Genomic DNA, 21,994 nt, shown 5'->3' on the forward strand with positions numbered 1-21,994 from the left:
GCACATTTTAAATTAAAGCTGAAACTGTGAGATGAGTCAATTACAAGCTACAGAGATTTGTGCTGTGCCATCAGCCTGATTTGTRGAATGACAGTCAATGAGGGAGTGTTATTATGCTGGCCCGGGTGCATCGTACATCTCWTTTCCAAAAAATAAATATTAGAATTTTCAAACTAGTTCATTGGTAAGGCGGACAAAGCGTTATCAAAAGCAATCACTTTCGCATGTGAAAATATTGAATATTACTCGTTACTTTACCTGCTTCATTACGTAACTTTTGTTTTGAGCCGACTTTGCCGTCGTCGGACAGGTCAGGACACTTGGCTCATGCCCGAGAGGCAGCCCGGTTCCAAATGGAATGTAGTCAACCTTCAGCCGGTGCAAAACATGCCTGCACAGGCACCATTAAGATTCTCCCATAGGCTGCATTTACACMGGCAGCCMTATTCTGATCTTTTCCCTAATTGGTCTTTTGATTGGTTTGATTGGGCTGCCTGTGTAGCTAGTTGTCAGATCGGTGACTGATGTGAAATGGCTAGAACTAACACTGATAATTAAAAAACTAAACATTCCAAATGTTTCTAACCACGTTTCCATCCAGTTATTATCTGAGTAAAGTCATACCGTATAAAGAAAAATCACAACAGCTGTGATGGAAACAAGTTTCAGTACAATTTTATAAATGAATTTGTTCTTTTGACATGGTGGGATCTTTTTGTGTTGGTAAAATGTAGTATGCGAGAAATGGCGGTGGAAACACCTTTATGCGCAAATATTGATATAACTATCATATGGAAGTAAACTTGGGAGTCACATGATGACATGGTGTGTGGTMCTCCCACTACGACTCTGGAAAGCATGCAGTTTATTAGGCTACAGATGAAATAAGTTCTGAACTTCACAGGGTGGTGGAAGTGCACGGTATGATCTTGAGGGTCTTATTCTGGTGACATGATCGATGCTTGACTGCCGTTTAAGAGTTACAATATGTGTTTGTCAATCATAATAATCTCATGTTTGTAGACTAACCTACCTGAACTGTATCGGCAAGGTGTTGGCTAGGGCGCACGTGCTAAGACCAGAATAAGCACATTTGCTATTTAATGTAACAGTTTGTGATAAAACTATCAGTAGAATTGAAAATGCGATGGAAACACATTGAACATTAGATTTTTATTCGGTACATAAACTTAAGCGAAAAAGTACATTGTGCACTACGTCATCACGCACTGATTTATATTTGCAATAAGTCAGTTTGGTGGAAACGCACCACTGGCGGGTAAATTCACATTTTCTTTATGCGGATTTTTGAATATTCACATTAAAATCTTTCACCAATTTGATGGAAACCTAGCATATGACATCAATTTGTGTTACCGTTTATTGAGCTTTCAAGACCCATGGCCAAGCGTTCTATCCTCAAATCTGATGTAGCCAACATCAAACAGTGAAAACCTAAGAGGGGGAGGGGAGGGGGTTGGGGGGCAAAGGCACAATAGCAAGATTTACACACAGAAACATATCTGGAGACACCTAAACCTGCTCTTCCAAGAACTGCCGTCAAACGAACAATGCAGAACTTTCACATCAATTCAATAATTCAACCATTTCGGATTACATTAGATATATAATTTCTCTACTTTGAACAGTAATTACATATCCGTTCATAAGGCATTACGTTTAGAACAGCATTACAGATGAAGTTTAATGCAACTGATTAAGTGCAACTATGCCCTGTAATTCAGTACAATTTCAGTGCTATGTAATTGTTTTAGAAGATTGTGTCTTTTCTGACATTGGGATGAGGCATTTTCTTGTATACAGTCCACTTCAAAGCACATTCCTTTTTTGTAAGATTAATGAAATATTAAATGAAGTGAAGATACAGGGCTGCTAAAACCAACTTAAAAACTTTCAAATTAACCACAGAAAAATTCAAACATCACCAAACCCATACTCCCGACAGAGGCAATTATCATTTGAGGTAAAGAGTTTCACATTTATATAAAAAAAATAAAAATAATCCGACAGCCACAGCAGATTTTCCTGCCTCTCATACTTCATCTGTGTCATGAGTAGGGCCAGGAGTTTTGCTTGACCATGGGAAACTCTGGGCCCTATTCAAGAACTATAAATCCTACAGKCTTCCAAGTTCATTCAATGTGAAGACTAAGAGATTGGGTGAAAGAGTAGGACCACAACTGCCCAAACTGTTTCTTTTCATTCACAAATGGTGTATTCATCACGTTCCCTTGATCAAAGCATTGTTAAGTCAAAGTTGCCTGAAGGGATCTGAATACTTCATGATTCCAAGGAAAATGTTTACCAACGTCAGTGCTCTCTATAAAAACAACAATTACAAGTCCGATGAGAAAGAAAGAAAATCATTGAATGAAAATAAGCATTTCAAAGTCACTTCTGAAGAATCACCTTCTCAATCTTAACCACCGACAACTGTGGTCAACCACACACACACATTCAAGCCTTAGCAGCAGGTGACAAACTCTCATGCACATGGACTTATTTCTAAACCTTTCATGTATGAAAAGTTACTCTTTTTAACATGTCTTTGTCTCTTTCCTTTTGGGACGATGTTATACAATTTATATCTACAGTCACTAAGAAATTAGTGACTGCAAATTAAAATGTGTGATTAGTAGAGGGAAATTTAGGATTCAGCTTGGGCATTTAGCAGGGCCAGCTGGGATATTTCATGTAACGTCAAAGATATCTTTATGGATGGAAAAATGTATATTGGCAAGAATTGTCAGCAAGGTCAATGTCATGAAAGGCACAATACAATGAATATACAACAATTGTTTTAGGTCTCACTTAAATAAATAATATTGGTTTTGGTTTGTTTCATAGTAAGCAACACATTGGGATATCAGGGACCTTCTAAAATTGCCAACAATCTCCACCCTTTGTTGAAGTCAACTCCAAAAGTGGCAGTGGCTCTCTTGAATAATAAAAAMAAAAGTTGTATTATTTCTTTCAACACACTGCACAGAGAAATGTGCAGGCCATAAATAACCTCTTCTATAAAATAGTTTAATATAATTATCTCTCAGTGCAACAAAAGCAATCAAATGAAACAAAACAAACATACTGTACCCCATTCCACCCCACAACATTCACACTGATAAAAGCCTTCAACTCTGTCTCTCATTTAACTTACTAAACTTCCAAAAGAACCAACACACACAAACTGAAATTGGAAAGTGCACTCATTTGAGGCCAACCCCTCAAATCCTTCTTACTATTTGACTTGGGATCCTGGGCCTGGCCTGCACCGCAACTGTTATTAAAATACATTACCCACTATACATCAAATACACAATCTTACACAACACTGTCTGTCTGCCACACCCCCAGGGACCAAGCATGTTAGGGAATGGATTTTAAAAAGTGCTTTTCAAATAGGGCTTTGTTAAACGGACAAATTCCTAGGAAGCCTAATGGCATCTAAAGACGACTACTGATGTCTGACTGCAGCTTGCAAGTGCAACGAAGTGCACATTGACAACTGTTTGTTTTCTTGCATTATAAATTTTAGATAAAATCTTGATTAAAGTGCAGTAGAGGAAAACAAAGTCAGATGTAAATCACATTGTCTAGCTAGTAGCATCACTTTTTTTGTGCGCCCGGTTTTTTACCCGGATAAGAGAGGAAAGGTAGACAGACCACACCAGAGAAAGGCACTTCTGAGGATAGAAAAGTGCATTTACTCTTCATCTTAGCATTTTCTGGCAAGAATTCATACATTTTGAAAAGTGTATTCAGAGTAGTGAGGATTCTCCCTTTTTAAAGTGACGCAATTGAGCTATTCTAATGTGCCTATTTGAAGTTGAGGTTTATGTGATATCAGTATCAATGCTTGTGTACAAATCATTTACAAAAAGCAGTTTTTTTCTTTTACTACCCTTCCCCTTCTACCCCCTCTTGTGATGCAGTGCAGACCAAACCCAAGCAGGCCCTTCTCTCAGAGTAAAAACAGCCCTAAGTACAGAGGCCCATCCAGCCAGCCTCAGCCTGGCAGGTGCTCTCCGCGGACAATGTGGGAGGAGAACTCATAGCGGTCCTGGCTGCGGTGGCCACAGATGTTGCACTCGAAGGGCTGGCGGAAGCCGTGGCAGCCCATGTGGATGGTGAACATAACGTGGTCCAGGAAGAGCACACGGCAGTGCTCACAGCGGAAAGAGCGCACTGTGTGCCCCTCTCCGTCCACCACTCGAAACGCCTGCCTTGAGGTGGGGGAGCCTGGGGCCAGGGCAGGGGGTGGGGGGAAAGCAGGGTGGCCACCCTCCTCCCTGTCCCTCTCTCCATCCCTGTCTKTGGCATGGCTTGGGCTGTCCATGCCCCTGTGGTGCAGTAGGGGTGGAGGGGGAGGGTGGTGGTTGGAGTGGAGGTGGTGGAGGTTGTGGTGACTGTGGTTGTTGTGGAGCGGCAGGGCAGGCGCTACACTGCTAAACACTTCATCCGGCATGCTCTCTGTGTCCGTGGAGTCCTGGCAACCGTTGCTAGGTGATGGGCCGTGGCTGCGGCCAGGGGGCAGGTCCTCGTGGCCCTCTGCAGCCTCCCTGCCCCCCACACCCGTGGACCCTAGGCCAGCCCCGGCCCCAGTGCAGTCTAGCCTCGGCCCCAGCGTAGCCATGGGGGTGTGAGCCGAGCTGATGACCGGCCGGAGCTCCGACAGGCAGGAGGGGTGAGGGAGAGGCAAGCGTAGGGGTCGGAGGCCTTCAGATCCACCACCACTTCCAACTCCCTGTCCCCCCAGGTACCCTCCTCCCAGGCTAGTGTAGTGTGGCTGCTCCAGACCACCGTGGTGCGTAACCCCGTCCTTGTCGAAGGCGGTTCTGAGCTCGTAAGGCGTGTCGGCCAGACTGAGGCGCATGTGCTTCTGTCCTGCAGGGCAGATAGGCATGGAATCACACTGTACCACAACTCATAGGGAGGAACTAGTGATGTGCAGGTCTTCATTATTTTTAAACTGACACCTGATCTCATGAATGATCTTGTACCCTTTTTGTGTTACCTGTGTGTGAGCGGTGTCTTTGCTCACCTCCTCATAAACAAATTCCAATTAACTGCTTACCTACAAATTTCTGTGGTGTGGATCTCTTGCGTTTGGTGATGCTGTGGGCTAGCCGATCGATGAACGCCATCTTGTCTGAGGAAGGTTGCAGCAGGTTGTCAGGCATGAACTCCAGGTCCCTCAGCTCCTCTTCTATAAAAGATATGATCACACCATAGATAGAAGCAGTAACATGCAGTGTGTGAGTATGTGTGTGCGTGTACGTGTTATTTCTCCACTACCTTGAGTGTGAGCGCTGGCTGGCTGCTGTGTCTCCAGGCTCTGCAGGTAGCTGTGGCAGCGTTCACGGTGCTCTTCCAGGGTGCTCTGCTGCTTGTAGCTGCGGCCACAGTAACTACACTTATAGGGCTTCCCCACTGTGGGAGACGACACTGGGGACAAAGTCAACATACCTTGAATACATACAGAACTCTAGGTCTGTGTCTTTTGCTCAGGAACTGACATGCTCAACTCAGACCCTCTTTTCCTCACCCAAGTGTGTGTGTGTACAGTATGTATATCCCTCTCACCCGAGTGAGTGCGGAGGTGGCCTGTAAGAGCGTCCCGTCTGCGGCATGCGTAGCTGCAGAAGGGACATTTAAAAGGCTTCTCCCCCGAGTGCAGCTTAATGTGACGCAGCAGGTTCCCCTTCTGGGTGAAAGAGGCCCCACACTGATTACACTGGAATGGCCGCTCACCTGGAGGAGGCACATACCAGTTTACACACCCGACTCCGTACAAACCAGTTTGAAATCAGTTTCACTCCCAGTCACGTGCCCAAATTACAATGTCAACCTGGTTTCGGGGCAGATCTGCGCAACAAACTAACCTCATCTTTTTGTATAAAGGACTAATCAATCAATCACTCAATCAATTGATCAGTCACCTGTGTGGCTGCGTTTGTGCACCATGAGGACATTGGGCCCGATGCAGATCATCCCACAGATGTCACACTTGAGTTTTCCGTTGGGCAGCCGGATGGCACCTCCTGGTGACATGGGCTCTGGACTGGCCAGCTCCCTGTAGCCCCCTCCTCCGGCCTCTCCTCCCTGCTCAGAACCCCCCTCCTCCACCCTGTCCCCTCTCTCATCCTCTGGCCCCGTGCCGCGGCCCGGCTCCTCATCACTGTACAGCTCCACTTTGATGGAGTTGGCTGGAGAGAGACAGGGTTTAGACCAGGAGAGGGACATATGATGTGAGCAGAGACACGGATGTGCTTGCTAAAGTAAAATAAAAACATCTGAGCCATAAAACCAACTACCATACTCTCCCTTGGGAATAATAAAGTTCAGTACTTGTACTACAAAGACAAAGGAATTGACAAATTGGAACTGACCACTAAGAGAGCGGCTGGGAGAAGTGTGCTGGCTGTTGGGGGTGCTCACTGTGGGGCCTCCAAGGGCCCCTGAAAACTCCCTCTCCATCGAAGAGTCTCCACTGCCTGTTATCCACACACACAAAATTATGTAGGCCTACTGACAGTTCATTCAGCCATCTCGATAATGTCACAACCATAAGGTCAGTAAGTCAGCTAATAAACTCAGCAAAAAAAGAAACGTCCTCACTGTCAACTGCATTTATTTTCAGCAAACTTACATGTGTAAATATTTGTATAAACATAAGATTCAACAACAGACAAACTGAGTTCCACAGACATGTGACTAACAGAAATGGAATAATGTGTCCCTGAACAAAGGGGGGGGTGGGGGGGTCAAAATCAAAAGTAAGTCAGTATCTGGTGTGGCCACCAGCTGCATTAAGTAAGTACGGCAATGCATCTCCTCATGGACTGCACCAGATTTGCTGTGAGATGTTACCCCACTCTTCCACCAAGGCACCTGCAAGTTCACAGACATTTCTGGGGGGAATGGCCCTAGCCCTCACCCTCCGATCCAACAGGTCCCAGACATGCTCAATGGGATTGAGATCTGGGCTCTTCACTGGCTATGGCAGAACACTGACATTCCTGTCTTGCAGGAAATCACGCACAGAATGAGCATTATGGCTGGTGGCATTGTCATGCTGGAGGGTCATGTCAGGATGAGCCTGAAGGAAGGGTACCACATGAGGGAGTAGGATGTCTTCCCTGTAAGGCACAGCATTGAGATGCCTGCAATGACAACAAGCTCAGTCCGATGATGCTGTAACACACCGCCCCAGACCATGATGGACCCTCCACCTCGATCCCGCTCCAGAGTACATGCCTCGGTGTAACGCTCATTCCTTCGACGATAAACGTGAATCCGACCATCACCCCTGGTGAGACAAAACCGTGACTCGTCAGAGAAGAGCACTTTTTGCCAGTCCTGTCTGGTCCAGCGACGGTGGGTTTGTGCCCATAGGCGACGTAGTTGCCGGTGATGTCTGGTGAGGACTTGCCTTACAACAGGCCTACAAGCCCTCAGTCCAGCCTCTCTCAGCCTATTGCGGACAGTCTGACCACTGATGGAGGGATTGTGCATTCCTGGTGTAACTCGGGCAGTTGTTGTTGCCATCCTATACCTGTTCCGCAGGTGTGATGTTCGGATGTACCGATCCTGTGCAGGTGTTGTTACGTGGTCTGCCACTACGAGGACGATCAGCTGTCCGTCCTGTCTCCCTGTAGCGCTGTCTTAGGCGTCTCACAGTACAGACATTGCAATTTATTGCCCTGGCCACATCTGCAGTCCTCATGCCTCCTTGCAGCATGCCTAAGGTACGTTCACGCAGATGAGCAGGGACCCTGGGCATCTTTCTTTTGGTGTTTTTCCAGAGTCAGTAGAAAGGCCTCTTTATTGTCCTAAGTTTTCATAACTGTGACCTTAATTGCCTACCGTCTGTAAGCTGTTAGTGTCTTAACGACCGTTCCACAGGTGCATGTTCATTAATTGTTTATGGTTCATTGAACAAGCATGGGAAACAGTGTTAAAAACCCTTTACAATGAAGATCTGTGAAGTTATTTGGATTTTTACAAATTATCTTYGAAAGACAGGGTCCTGAAAAAGCGACGTTTCTTTTTTTGCTGAGTTTACAAAGGACTGTCCATGCCCTGCCCTCCATACACTTACCTGACATGTAGGGACGGCCATTGCAGTCGTCATCCATTCTAACACCAGTAAACTGACAGAAAAACAAACAGGTAGAGGAGAACCTCTTTAAAAAAAAAAAATCACAGTTCTTCACTCTGTAAACACAACGACACAGTTCCAGGAAATGCATAGTAGCTTAAAATTCATGAAGTGCAACTGACCCTCATTGAGCTTAGTCCAGCAATTTCAGCAGACGGGTAGCAAATTGAGTTAGAAAACCCAAGATGCCTAGTTTATGGCACAGTGGCTTATTTAAAAATATATTTAACATTTCCGCCTGAATTCTTTACATTTTCACCCCAAATTCTCATTTCTGAAATGCTTCCAGATTAGGTCATTTTATTCAATTTTACTTTAGGTTTTTAACTTATTTGAATAAAACAGTTTGTCCATAAATCATAAAAATGGTATACTAGAAGTTTACATTACACTGTTTTTATGTAATAAATATAGTTTATGTGGACGTGTTTCTTATTACTGTATCACTTTTTGAAGTTGCTGTAAAAACTCCAATATTTTAAGTAAAGTTTTATTCACCCATGATGCATTGTCTAGAGGAGTAATCTTTAGATGAGCACAAGTTCATTTAATTTCTTAATTTATATGCCTTCAGAATGAGGATCTTATTCTCAAACAACGCCTTTACTACACCTGACCTTCTCATTACCGAAATGGCTTAAAAAAAGCTCAAATTGGGAAAAACGTAGAGTTCCATTAATTACCTAAATGGAGGCATGAATGGGCTTTAGTGATGTGGTCAATTATTTGCTGACTTGGCTGTCTCCTATTACTTGCAGGCTGAGCTAAGGGGCTCTCATTACCGAAACATTTTTACCTCTGTTTTGGTCATGAGACCCTTCATTTCGGTATTGATAATAAGCTAATTCTAATGTACAGTCAATGGGTGTGCTAGTAACTTTAATTACTTACTAGGACCACTGCTTACACCTATTATATAGATTTTTTTGTAAAACATTAGTTATTTGATTAAGTAGGAGTTGTCAAGAAATATGGGTGTATAAACCACATTTAATTTACATAAAGCCACGATCTGGAGTTTGTGTTTCAGCAAAGAGCAACCCCACCACTTAAAAAGGAGGATATCCACCATTTTGATGTGTACCCGTTTTAGCACATACAGTGCCTTGCAAAAGTATTCATCCCCCTTAGCATTTTTCCTATTTTGTTGCATTACAACCTGTAATTTAAATAGATTTTTATTTGAATTTCATGTAATGGACATACACAAAATAGTCCAAATTGGTAAAGTGAAAGTTCAAAAAATAAAATAAACAGTAAAGTGGTGCGTGCATATGTATTTACCCCCTTTGCTATGAAGCCCCTAAATAAGATCTGGTGCAACCAATTACCTTCAGAAGTCACATAATTAGTTAAATAAAGTCCACCTGTGTGCAATCTAAGTGTCACATGATCTCATATATATATATATATATACAGTGGGGAGAACAAGTATTTGATACACTGCCGATTTTGCAGGTTTTCCTACTTACAAAGCATGTAGGTCTGTAATTTCTATCATGGGTACACTTCAACTATGAGAACGGGAATCTAAAACAAAAAATCCAGAAAATCACATTGTTATGATTTTTAAGTAATTAAATTTGCATTTTATTGCATGACATAAGTAATTTGATACATCAGAAAAGCAGATCTTAATATTTGGTACAGAAACATTTGTTTGCAATTACAAGAGATCATACGTGTTTCCTGTGGTTCTTGACCAGGTTTGCACACACTATGCAGCAGGGATTTTGGCCCACTCCTCCATACAGACTTCTCCAGATCTTCAGGTTTCGGGGCTGTCGCTGGCAATACGGACTTTCAGCTCCCCCAAAGATTTTCTATTGGGTTCAGGTTGGAGACTGGCTAGGCCACTCCAGGACCTTGAGATGCTTCTTACGGCGCCACTCTTAGTTGCCCTGGCTGTGTGTTTCGGCGTCGTTGTCAGCTGAGAAGACCCAGCCACGACCCATCTTCATGCTCTTACTGAGGGAAGGAGGTTGTTGCAAAGATCTCGCGATAACATGCCCCATCCATCTCCCCGTCAATACGGTGCAGTCATCCTTGTACCTTCTGCGAAAAGCATCCCCAAAAGAATGATGTTTCCACCTCCATGCTTCACGGTGGATGGTGTTCTTGGGTTGTACTCACCCTTCTTCTTCTCCAAACACGGCGAGTGGATTAGACCAAAAAGCTCTATTTTTGTCTCATCAGACCTACATGACCTTCTCCCATCCTTCTCTGGATCACCAGATGGTCATTGGCAAACTTCAGACGGCGCTGGACATGCGCTGGCTGAGCAGAGTGGACTTGCGTGGCTGCAGGATTTGAATCCATGACGGTGTAGTGTGTTACTAATGGTTTCTTTGAGACTGTCGGTCCCACTCCTTACGAGTCACATGACCAGGTCTGCCGTGTAGTTCATGGGCTGATAACTCACCTTCCTCATGATCAGATTGAAGCCCCACGAGGTGAAATCTTGCATGGAGCCCCAGACCGAGGTATTTGACCGTCATTCTTGAACTCTTCCATGTCTAATATTCGCCAACAGTGTTTGCCTCCCACCAAGCTGCTTGCCTATTGTCCTGTAGCCATCCCAGCCTGTTTGCATGTCACAAATTTATCCCTGAGTCCTTATACAGCTCTCTGTGTCTTGCCATTTTGGAGAGGTTGGAGTCTTTTTGATTGAGATGTGTGGACAGGTGTCTTATATACACAGGTATAAGAGTTCAAAGCAGTGCAGTTAATACAGGTAATGAGTGGAGAACAGGAGGGCTTCTAAAAAAAACTAACAGGTCTTGTGAGAGCCGGAATTCTTACTGGTTGTGAGGTGATCAAATACTTTATGCTCATGCAATAAATGCAAATTAATTACTAAAAATCATACAATGTGCATGATTTCTGATTTTGTTTAGATTCCGTTCTCTCACAGTTGAAGTGTACCTATGATAAAACTTACAGACCTCTACATTGCTTGTTAAGTAGAGAAAACCTGCAAAAATCAGGCAGAGTATCAATCACAATACTTGTTCTCCCCACTGTATATATATAAATTTAGGAATATATATATTATTTCATTATTGCAACCCACCACTGCTCGCGAGTGTCTGCGTTGCCAAGGGCTAAAAAGGAAGTCGTTCCTATTTCTGACGCAGATCGCCCCTGCAAGTCCTGTCCTCCCATCTCATGGTTTATAGAAGCAGGTACCCACGTGCCATCTCCTCATTGGTTACACCCACGTGGGTGATTGAAAGACGAACTGTTTTGCCGGTTGTCGTGGTAATACTATGAAGTGTAGATGCCAATCCACCAATATAATTCAAAGATGAAAAAGCCTGGAAAGAGGAGAGATGACTAGAAACTATTCGTTGACCGTTTCATGTGTGGATTAATTGTCGGAGTGGAGGACCTTGTGCATTTCAGGTAAAATAACAACTCAATGTTTATATCCCAGGACAAATTAGCTAGCAACAGCAAGCTAGCTAAATGGACCAAGTAGCTAGCAAGTGCAAGCTAACTAGCTAAATTGCCATACATGCTTAATGCTTTTCGACCTGTCCCCAAATTAATGTCATGGTTCAGAGTTTGTTTTGATATTTTAACCTGCGTGTCGTGATCGCGTTTGGTGTAGACAAATAATGTATGCACGATGGCGCACGCGAGCAGCCGTTTGGTTCCGTGTAAGTTGACTGTGCCTTTAAAAAGCTTGGAAAATTCCAGAAAATGTTGTTATGGCTTTAGAAGCTTCTATAGAGCTAATTGATATAATTTGAGTCAATTGGAGGTGTACCTTGAATGATGTCAAGGCCTACCTTCAAACTCAGGCCTTTGCTTGACATCAGGGAAAATCTAAAGAAATCAGCCAAAACCTCAGACAAACAATTGAGACCTCCACAAATCTGGTTCATCCTTGGGAGCAATTTCCAAACGCCTGAAGGTACCACGTTCATCTGTACAAAACAATAGTACGCAAGTAAAACATGGGACCACGCAGCCGTCATACCGTCAGGAAGGAGACGTGTTCTGTCTCCGAGAGATGAACATACTTTGTGGGAAAAGTGCAAATCAATCCCAGACAGCAGCAAAGGACCTTGTGAAGATACTGAGTAGAAACAGGTACAAAAGTATCATATCTCACAGTAAAACGAGTCCTATATCAACACAACCTGAAAGCCCGCTCAGCAAGGAAGGAGCAACTGCTCCAAAACGCCCATTAAAAAAAGCCAGACTACGGTTTGCAAATGCACATGGGGACAAAGATTGTACTTTTTGGAGAAAATCACTGGTCTGATGAAATTTTTTGGCCATAATGACCATCGTTACATTTGGAGGAAAAAGGGGAATGCTTGCAAGCCAGGAAGAACACCATCTCAACTAGAAGGTCAACCGATTATGATTTTACACACCCGAACCGATTATGGAGGACCAAAAAAACCCGATACCAATTATTCGGCTGATATTTTTATTATATTATTTGTAATAATGACAATTACAACAATACTGAATGAACACTTATTTTAACTTAATATCAATCAAATCAATTTAGCCTCAAAATAAATAATGAAACATGTTCACAATTTGGTTTAAATAATGCAAAAACAAAGTGTGGAGAAGAAAGTAAAAGTGCAATATGTGCCATGTAAGAAAGCTAACGTTTAAGTTCCTTGCTCAGAACATGAGAACATTATGAAAGCTGGTGGTTCCGTTTAACATGAGTCTTCAATATTCCCAGGTAAGAAGTTTTAGGTTGTAGTTATTATAGGATATATAGATTATTCTCTTCTATACGATTTGTATTTCATATACCTTTGACTATTGGATGTTCTTATAGGCACTTTAGTATTGCCAGTGTAACAGTATAGCTTCCGTCCCTTCCTCGCTCCTACCTGGGCTCGAACCAGGAACACGTCGACAACAGCCACCTCGAAGTAGCGTTACCCATGCAGAGCAAAAGGAACAACTACTCCAAGTCTCAGAGCGAATGACGTTTGAAACGCTATTAGCGCACACCCGCTAACTAGCTAACCATTTCACATCGGTTACACCAGCCTAACTCGGGAGTTGATAGGCTGAAGCTCAAAACGCGAATGTTGTAAGCACAGCGACGAGCTGCTCGCAAAACGCACGAAAGTGCTGTTTGAATGAATGCTTAAGGGCCTGCTGGTGCCTACCATCCTCAGTCAGACTGCTCTACAAATCATAGACTTAATTATAACACACAGAAATACGAGCCTTAGGTCATATAATATGGTCGAATCCGGAAACTATCATCTCAGAAACAAAACGTTTATTCTTTCAGTAAATACGGAACGTTCCGTATTTTATCTAACGGGTGCGATCTATAAGTCTAATATTTCTGTTACATTGCACAACCTCAATGTTATGTCATAATTAGTAAATTCTGGCAAATTAGTTACCAATGAGCTAGGCGCCCAAACTGCCGATATACCCTGACTCTGTTGCAAGAGAAGTGACACCATTTTCCAAGTTAAAAAGAAATTCAATGTTAGCAGGCAATATTAACTAAATATGCAGTTTAAAAAATATATACTTGTATTGATTTTAAGAAAGGAATTATGTTTATGGTTAGGTAACACGTTTGGAACTGCTCGCCAGGTGTCATTGCAGTTGCCAAGGGCTAAAATGGAAGTCGTTCCTATTATCTGACCGCAGATCGCGCTGCAAGTCCTGTCTCTTCCCATCTCATTGGTTTATTAGAAGCAGTACCCACGTGCCTATCTCCTCATGTCCCCACGTGGGACCACTGTTAAGCAACTGGATTAAGTGATTGAGAAGCAGAAGCTGTTTTTGCCGGTATGGTCGTGTATAACTATGAAGATGTAGATGCCAATCACCATATAGTCTAAAAAGATGAAAAAGCCTGAAAAGATAGAAGTTTGACTAGAAACTATTCGGTTGACCGTTTCATGTGTGGATTAATCTGTACGGAGGGAGGACCTTGTGCATTTCAGGTAAAATAACAACTCAATGTTTATATCCCAGGACAAATTAGCTAGCAACAGCAAGCTAGCTAAATTGGACAAAGTAGCTAGCAAGTGCAAGCTAACTAGCTAAATTGCCATACATGCTTAATGCTTTTCGACCTGTCCCCAAATTAATGTCATTGGTTCAGAGTTTGTTTTGATATTTTAACCTGCGTGTCGTGATCGCGTTTGGTGTAGGGGGACAAAATAAATGTATGCACGATGGCGCACGCGAGCAGCCGGTTTGGGTTCCGTGTAAGTTGACTGTGCCTTTAAAAAGCTTGGAAAATTCCAGAAAATGTTGTTATGGCTTTAGAAGCTTCTGATAGGCTAATTGATATAATTTGAGTCAATTGGAGGTGTACCTGTTGATGTATGTCAAGGCCTACCTTCAAACTCAGTGCCTCTTTGCTTGACATCATGGGAAAATCTAAAGAAATCAGCCAAAACCTCAGACAAACAATTGTAGACCTCCACAAATCTGGTTCATCCTTGGGAGCAATTTCCAAACGCCTGAAGGTACCACGTTCATCTGTACAAACAATAGTACGCAAGTATAAACATGGGACCACGCAGCCGTCATACCGCTCAGGAAGGAGACGTGTTCTGTCTCCGAGAGATGAACATACTTTGGTGGGAAAAGTGCAAATCAATCCCAGAACAGCAGCAAAGGACCTTGTGAAGATACTGTAGGAAACAGGTACAAAAGTATCTATATCCACAGTAAAACGAGTCCTATATCAACACAACCTGAAAGCCCGCTCAGCAAGGAAGGAGCAACTGCTCCAAAACCGCCATAAAAAAAAGCCAGACTACGGTTTGCAAATGCACATGGGGACAAAGATTGTACTTTTTGGAGAAATATCCACTGGTCYGATGAAATTTTTTGGCCATAATGACCATCGTTACATTTGGAGGAAAAAGGGGAATGCTTGCAAGCCGAAGAACACCATCTCAACTAGAGGTCAACCGATTATGATTTTACAACACCGATACCGATTATTGGAGGACCAAAAAAACCCGATACCAATTATTCGGCTGATATTTTTATTTATTTATTTGTAATAATGACAATTACAACAATACTGAATGAACACTTATTTTAACTTAATATCAATCAAATCAATTTAGCCTCAAATAAATAATGAAACATGTTCAATTTGGTTTAAATAATGCAAAAACAAAGTGTTGGAGAAGAAAGTAAAAGTGCAATATGTGCCATGTAAGAAAGCTAACGTTTAAGTTCCTTGCTCAGAACATGAGAACATATGAAAGCTGGTGGTTCCGTTTAACATGAGTCTTCAATATTCCCAGGTAAGAAGTTTTAGGTTGTAGTTATTATAGGAATTATAGGATTATTTCTCTCTATACGATTTGTATTTCATATACCTTTGACTATTGGATGTTCTTATAGGCACTTTAGTATTGCCAGTGTAACAGTATAGCTTCCGTCCCTCTCCTCGCTCCTACCTGGGCTCGAACCAGGAACACGTCGACAACAGCCACCCTCGAAGTAGCGTTACCCATGCAGAGCAAAGGGAACAACTACTCCAAGTCTCAGAGCGAGTGACGTTTGAAACGCTATTAGCGCACACCCCGCTAACTAGCTAACCATTTCACATCGGTTACACCAGCCTAATCTCGGGAGTTGATAGGCTTGAAGTCATAAACAGCGCAATGTGTGAAGCACAGCGACGAGCTGCTCGCAAAACGCACGAAAGTGCTGTTTGAATGAATGCTTAAGAGCCTGCTGGTGCCTACCATCGCTCAGTCAGACTGCTCTATCAAATCATAGACTTAATTATAACACACAGAAATACGAGCCTTAGGTCATTAATATGGTCGAATCCGGAAACTATCATCTCGAAAACAAAACGTTTATTCTTTCAGTGAAATACGGAACCGTTCCGTATTTTATCTAACGGGTGGCATCTATAAGTCTAAATATTTCTGTTACATTGCACAACCTTCAATGTTATGTCATAATTACGTAAAATTCTGGCAAATTAGTTACCAATGAGCTAGGCGGCCCAAACTGCTGCATATACCCTGACTCTGTTGCAAGAGAAGTGACACCATTTTTCCWAGTTAAAAGAAATTCATGTTAGCAGGCAATATTAACTAAATATGCAGGTTTAAAAATATATACTTGTATTGATTTTAAGAAAGGCATTGATGTTTATGGTTAGGTACACGTTGGAACAACGACAGTCCTTTTTCGCGAATGCCACCGCATCGATTATATGCAACGCAGGACACGCTAGATAAACTAGTAATATCATCAACCATGTGTAGTTAACTAGTGATTATGATTGTTTTTTTATAAGATAAGTTTAATGCTAGCTAGCAACTTACCTTGGCTTCTTACTGCATTCACGTAACAGGCAGGCTCCTCGTGGAGTGCAATGTAATCAGGTGTTTAGAGCGTTGGGCTAGTTAACCGTAAGGTTGCAAGATTGAATCCCCGAGCTGACAAGGTAAAAATCTGTCGTTCTACCCCTGAACAAGGCAGTTAACCCACCATTCCAAGGTCGTCATTGAAAATCAGAATGTGTTCTTAACTGACTTGCCTAGTTAAATAAATGTGGGGGGAAAAATAGATTTCCGATTGTTATGAAAACTTGAAATCAGCCCTAATTAAATCGGCCATTCCGATGAATCGGTCGACCTCTAATCCCAACCGTGAAGCACGGGGGTGGCAGCATCATGTTGTGGGGGTGCTTTACTGCAGGAGGGACTGGTGCACTTCACAAAATAGATGGCATCATGAGGTAGGAAAATGATGTGGATACATAGAAGCAACATATCAAGACATCAGTCAGGAAGTTAAAGCTTGGTCGCAAATGGGTCTTCCAAATGGACAATGACCCCAAGCATACTTCCAAAGTTGTGGCAAAATGGCTTAAGGGCAACAAAGTCAAGGTATTGGAGTGGCCATCACAAAGCCCTGACCTCAGTCCTATAGAAGATGTATGGGCAGAACTGAAAAAGCATGTGCGAGCAAGGAGGCCTACAAACCTGACTCAGTTACACCAGCTCTGTCAGGAGGAATGGGCCAAAATTCACCCAACGTATTGTGGGAAGCTTGTGGAAGACTACCCGAAATGTTTGACCCAAGTGAAACAATTTAAAGGCAATGCTACCGAATACTAATTGAGTGTATGTAAACTTCTGACCCACTGGGAATGTGATGAAAGAAATAAAAGCAGAAATATATCATTCTCTACTATTATTCTGACATTTCACATTTTTAAAATAAAGTGGTGATCCTAACTGACCTAAGACAGGGAATTTTCACTGGGATTTAATGTCAGGAATTGTGAAAAACTAAGTTTAAATGTAATTCGCTAAGGTGTATGTAAACTTCCGACTTCAACTGTATATATACACACACACACCTGTTCTGAAAGGCCCCAGAGTCTGCAACACCACAAAGCAAGAGGTACCATGAAGACCAAGGAGCTCTCTAAACAGGTCAGGGACAAAGTTGTGGAGAAGTACAGATCAGGGTTGGGTTATAAAAAAAATATCAAACTTTGAACATCCCACGGAGCACCATTAAATCCATTATTCAAAAATGGAAAGATAATGGCACCACAACAAACCTGCCAAGAGAGGGCCGCCCACCAAAACCCACAGACCAGGCAAGGAGGGTATTAATCAGAGTGGCAACAAAGATACCAAAGATAACCCTGAAGGAACTGCAAAGCTCCACAACAGAGATTGGAGTATCTGTCCATAGGACCACTTTAAGCTGTACACTCCACAGAGCTGGGCTTTACAGAAGAGTGGCCAGAAAAAAGCCATTGCTTAAAGAAAAAAAATAAGCAAACGCGTTTGGTGTTCGCCAAAAGGCATGTGGGAGACTCCCCAAACATATGGAAGAAGGTACTCTGGTCAGATGACTAAAATTGAGCTTTTTGGCCATCAAGGAAAACGCTATGTCTGGCACAAACCCAACATCCCTCATCACTCCGAGAACACCATCCCAGTGAAGCATGGTGGTGGCAGCATCATGCTGTGGGGATGTTTTTCATCAGCAGGGACTGAGAAACTGGTCAGAATTGAAGGAATGATGGATGGCGCTAAATACAGGTTAATTCTTGAGGGAAACCTGTTTCAGTCTTCCAGATATGAGACTGGGACGGAGGTTCACCTTCCAGCAGGACAATGACATTAAGCATACTGCTAAAGCAACACTCAAGTGGTTTAAGAGGAAACATTTAAATGTCTTGGAATGGCCTCGTTAAAGCCCAGACCTCAATCCAATTGAGAATCTGTGTGACTTAAAGATTGCTGTACACCAGCGGAACCCATCCAACTTGAAGGAGCTGGAGCAGTTTTGCCTTGAAGAATGGGGATAAAACCCCAGTGGCTAGATGAGACTTGCAGCTGTAATTGCTGCAAAAGGTGACTCAAAGTATTGACTTTGGGGGGGTGAATAGTTAAGAACGCTCAAGTTCTGTTTTTTTGTCTTATTTCCTGTTTCTTTCACAAGGAAAAATATTTTGAAAGTGATAGGCATGTTGTGTAAATCAAATGATACAAACCCCMMAAAAATATATTTTAAATCCAAGTTGTAAGGCAACAAAATAGGAAAAATCCCATCTATAATACCTTAGAACCACACATATCCACGTCCTAATACAGCAATATTATCTGTGAAGACCTGGGAGAATTAACTTTTCAAAAGAAGTCACTTTGTGCATAAGTCTACTTTTTAAAATACTGTACTTGCCCGTAATTACAGTACTTATATTTATGCTAAAATAAGGGGTATTTTAGTCAGTTGCATTAAGATCAGTGATTTTAGTATTATGCAACTCGTTTGAGATGATCAAATTACACAGTTTGATGTTGTTTTGGATTAATGAATCTCTAATAGAGCCCAGTAGTTTTTCAATACCAAAACATTACTATTACTGTAATGCACCACTTTTTGGGAAATAATAGAAAAAATAAAATGTATACTTTAATAATGTTGGCTTAATCTGATAGTCTGATATAAAAATACCATGTATACACAAGTAATGAAGAAAAAAATAAACATTTATAAAAGGTTGTTGCGGTAATGAGAAATTACAAAATAAATTGTAATTTAATTTGAAATATACTTGTTTTCAGTGTTGTTTAATTGAGGCCTTTGCATTGTAAATAAATGTTAGAAATGTATTTTCTTAATAGTTTTAACTTAAACTGTTGCAGTAAAGTAATGAGCATTTTTGCATTTGTAGTTCTGGAGATTGTGATAAAATGCATATTATCTCATCAATAAACATAATTATGAAAAAGAAATACAGATCCTAATAGTATTCCAAGAGGATTTTTTGTCAAATGGCATTTAATGGAGTGAGAGGCAATGGTCTTTTGTTTAACACTTCACTATAAAATGCTTCAAGACCATGGACTAAGCCTATACTGTCTGTGGCTTAAGGATAGTTGGTTGTTGAAATACCGCGGTAACAGAATGATGCTAACTAGCTAGCCATCTGACTAAAGTCAAAGATATAGTTAGCTAGCTAACACTTTCATCTGTGCTAACCAAAGATTATCTGTGTTAATGCAGTACAGGTTACAACCCCCACCAAAAGTGTGAGCATATAACTAGCTAGCTACATTAGCTCTAGGGCAATTCCATGATAACAGAATGATGCTGAGAGTCAGATTTTACACTTTTCAGATGCAAAGTTTGGTAACAGAATGAGTTGTTTTAATAACAAAACAAAAAAAAATAACTGACCATCTTCTTGGGGGTTGTAAACTGCACTAACGTTACGTTAGCGCAGATAATCTTTGGTTAGCACAAATGAAAGTGTTAGCTAGCTACAGTAGTTATCATTGATTATTGACGTTAGTCGGATGACTAGCTACTTAGTTAGCTAGCTTGTTTGCACATGCTAGCTAACTGAGCTCAGCAAGTCAGCCACTAGCTAGCTAGCTATGCTAAAGTTAGCCACAAATACTGGTAACTAACCCTTCTTCTATCTTTGAGATAGCTGTCTGACCAGCCTGGCAACTGACAAGCTAACTATTAGCCAATTGCTTTTAAGTAGCGTTGGCTACCCAAGGCAGACAGTGACAGTTGGATAACATCAACAAAATAGTAAGGAACATAAAATATTACTACTAACGATGCTTTTCTAAATCATATCGGTTGCAAACATTGTGGATGCAAGTGTTTAATCTCAATGCCACGTCTTGGTTAGCATGTCTGGCTGCTAGGTACATGAATAATGCCTGTTTCTTAAGCGGTTGCTATGGTACCCACCGCCCAGAAAAATGCGCTAGGCTAGACAGCTAACGTTAATCAGTTGGCTAGCATCTATGGTTGATGGCATCGTCAGCTACCAACTTTACATTAAAAGCACTTCAACAAACTCCAACCTCTATAGAAACAGCATCTACACAAACATTTTTGCAAATCTTCCTTACCTGTCACGATAGGCCTCGATTCTGGGATTTTATGTTTCTGCTGCTCTGCTTGTTTTCTCTTGCGACGAGAGCATCTCCCGGCACTTGGGTCGTCACTAGTTACCACAGCCACAAAGTCATAAACCCCGCCTATTTCTACAATTTATCTTATTAAAATATGATTTTAAACCTAACCTTAACCACATTGCAAACATTATGCCTAACCCTAACCTTAAATTAAGACCAAAAAGCTCATTTTTGTTTTCATGAATTCTTACATATAGACACTTTGACTTTGTGGCTCTGCTATCTAGTGGAACCCCGGCACTCGGCAGCATTTACATCGCGTTCTAAACAATTTCCGGTCCGTCAAATACCGGGATAAAGACCCGCTTCCAACTCCCATGGATTCTCATCAATAGAATGTCGAGTGTGTCGAGCTTGAATGCTCAGCTACCTTCATCTCTCTCAAATTACCCACTTGTTGCACATTAGGCTACATGTTATGTCACATACATAGTCCACCTTTTGTTTCTTGCACTAATTAGTTCCACCCTCTTGCCAATTTCCTTTTCACCATTATTTTTTTTCACAAAACTTTCTGTAGGGATAGGCTAGCCCTGTACTCGTCCCAAGAGAGCATTTTATATAGGCTACAGCCCACTAGCAGTATAATTTCTGTGTGGAGGGTTGATGAAAATTCAGTGGTTGGGAAGAAGTGTAGTAACAATTGTTTTAATTAGGCAAGTCAGTTAAGAACACATTCTTATTTACAATGACAGCCTACACCAGCCAAACTCGAACAACCCTGGGCCGATTGTGTGCTGCCCTATGAAACTCCCAATCACGGCCGGTTGTGATACAGCCTAGAACCAGTGATACATAATCGAATCAGGGTCTGTAGTGACACTTATAGCACTGAGATGCAGTGCCTTAGACCGCTCTGCCACACGGTCTAAGGCACTGCGGGGAACAATCACAGGAAATGTTTAATAATGCAGATTTACATTAATTAACCATTTGTACTGATTTGGGTCAAACACCAGCAAACACATCCTTATTTGTATTCCCAAAACTAGAAAATTGGCAGTGTTATGTAGCAATGTTACAGACAAAGTATAGAAAACTGCCAGAGGGTGGCACTGCTGCTGTACAGTGTGTGTGTCCTTCACAGGAGAAAGAGTGATTGCAAGGCACATCCAGGTAAGCCCATGTAGAGCCTGTGAAATATCAGAATAGGCTAGCTTTGATTTAACTGCATAAGTCAGTTGGAACATGTGTCATTCTGGTGTTTCTTGATGCATCTCGTTTATAGACACCCACAGTCAAATAGAGGGACAGGGTGTGGTCAATCAAAGAGGTGCATTTCAGGAAATGTGCAGCAGGCCTACTACATACAACAACTTACCCACCCCCCCTATCTGCCCCTTTGTCA

At 42.0% G+C, this 21,994-nt stretch overlaps 1 protein-coding gene across 3 annotated transcripts; it reads right to left on the reverse strand.

Annotated features, from left to right (window-relative positions):
• Positions 1–1,158: 1,158 nt before the first annotated feature.
• On the reverse strand, positions 1,159–20,852 carry LOC111966721 (zinc finger protein Eos-like). Of its 3 annotated transcripts, XM_023991605.2 has the most exons (8): positions 20,581–20,852; positions 8,123–8,174; positions 6,411–6,515; positions 5,961–6,227; positions 5,605–5,772; positions 5,317–5,466; positions 5,096–5,227; positions 1,159–4,905 (listed from the first exon to the last, which is right to left on the reverse strand). In XM_023991605.2, exons 2-8 carry the CDS (start codon positions 8,157–8,159, stop codon positions 4,028–4,030), a joined length of 1,737 nt encoding a protein of 578 aa, XP_023847373.1. In that variant the 5' UTR covers positions 8,160–8,174; positions 20,581–20,852; the 3' UTR covers positions 1,159–4,027. The 3 variants fall into 3 exon arrangements, with proteins under 3 accessions (XP_023847373.1, XP_023847389.1, XP_023847382.1); XM_023991621.2 differs by lacking the exon at positions 5,605–5,772 and having other exon boundaries at positions 20,581–20,851; XM_023991614.2 differs by lacking the exons at positions 8,123–8,174; positions 20,581–20,852 and having other exon boundaries at positions 5,961–6,294; positions 6,411–6,499.
• Between the last annotated feature and the right edge of the window lie 1,142 nt (positions 20,853–21,994).

This window comes from Salvelinus sp. IW2-2015, linkage group LG1, assembly GCF_002910315.2.
Source record: "Salvelinus sp. IW2-2015 linkage group LG1, ASM291031v2, whole genome shotgun sequence".
Lineage (NCBI taxonomy): Eukaryota > Metazoa > Chordata > Actinopteri > Salmoniformes > Salmonidae > Salvelinus > Salvelinus sp. IW2-2015.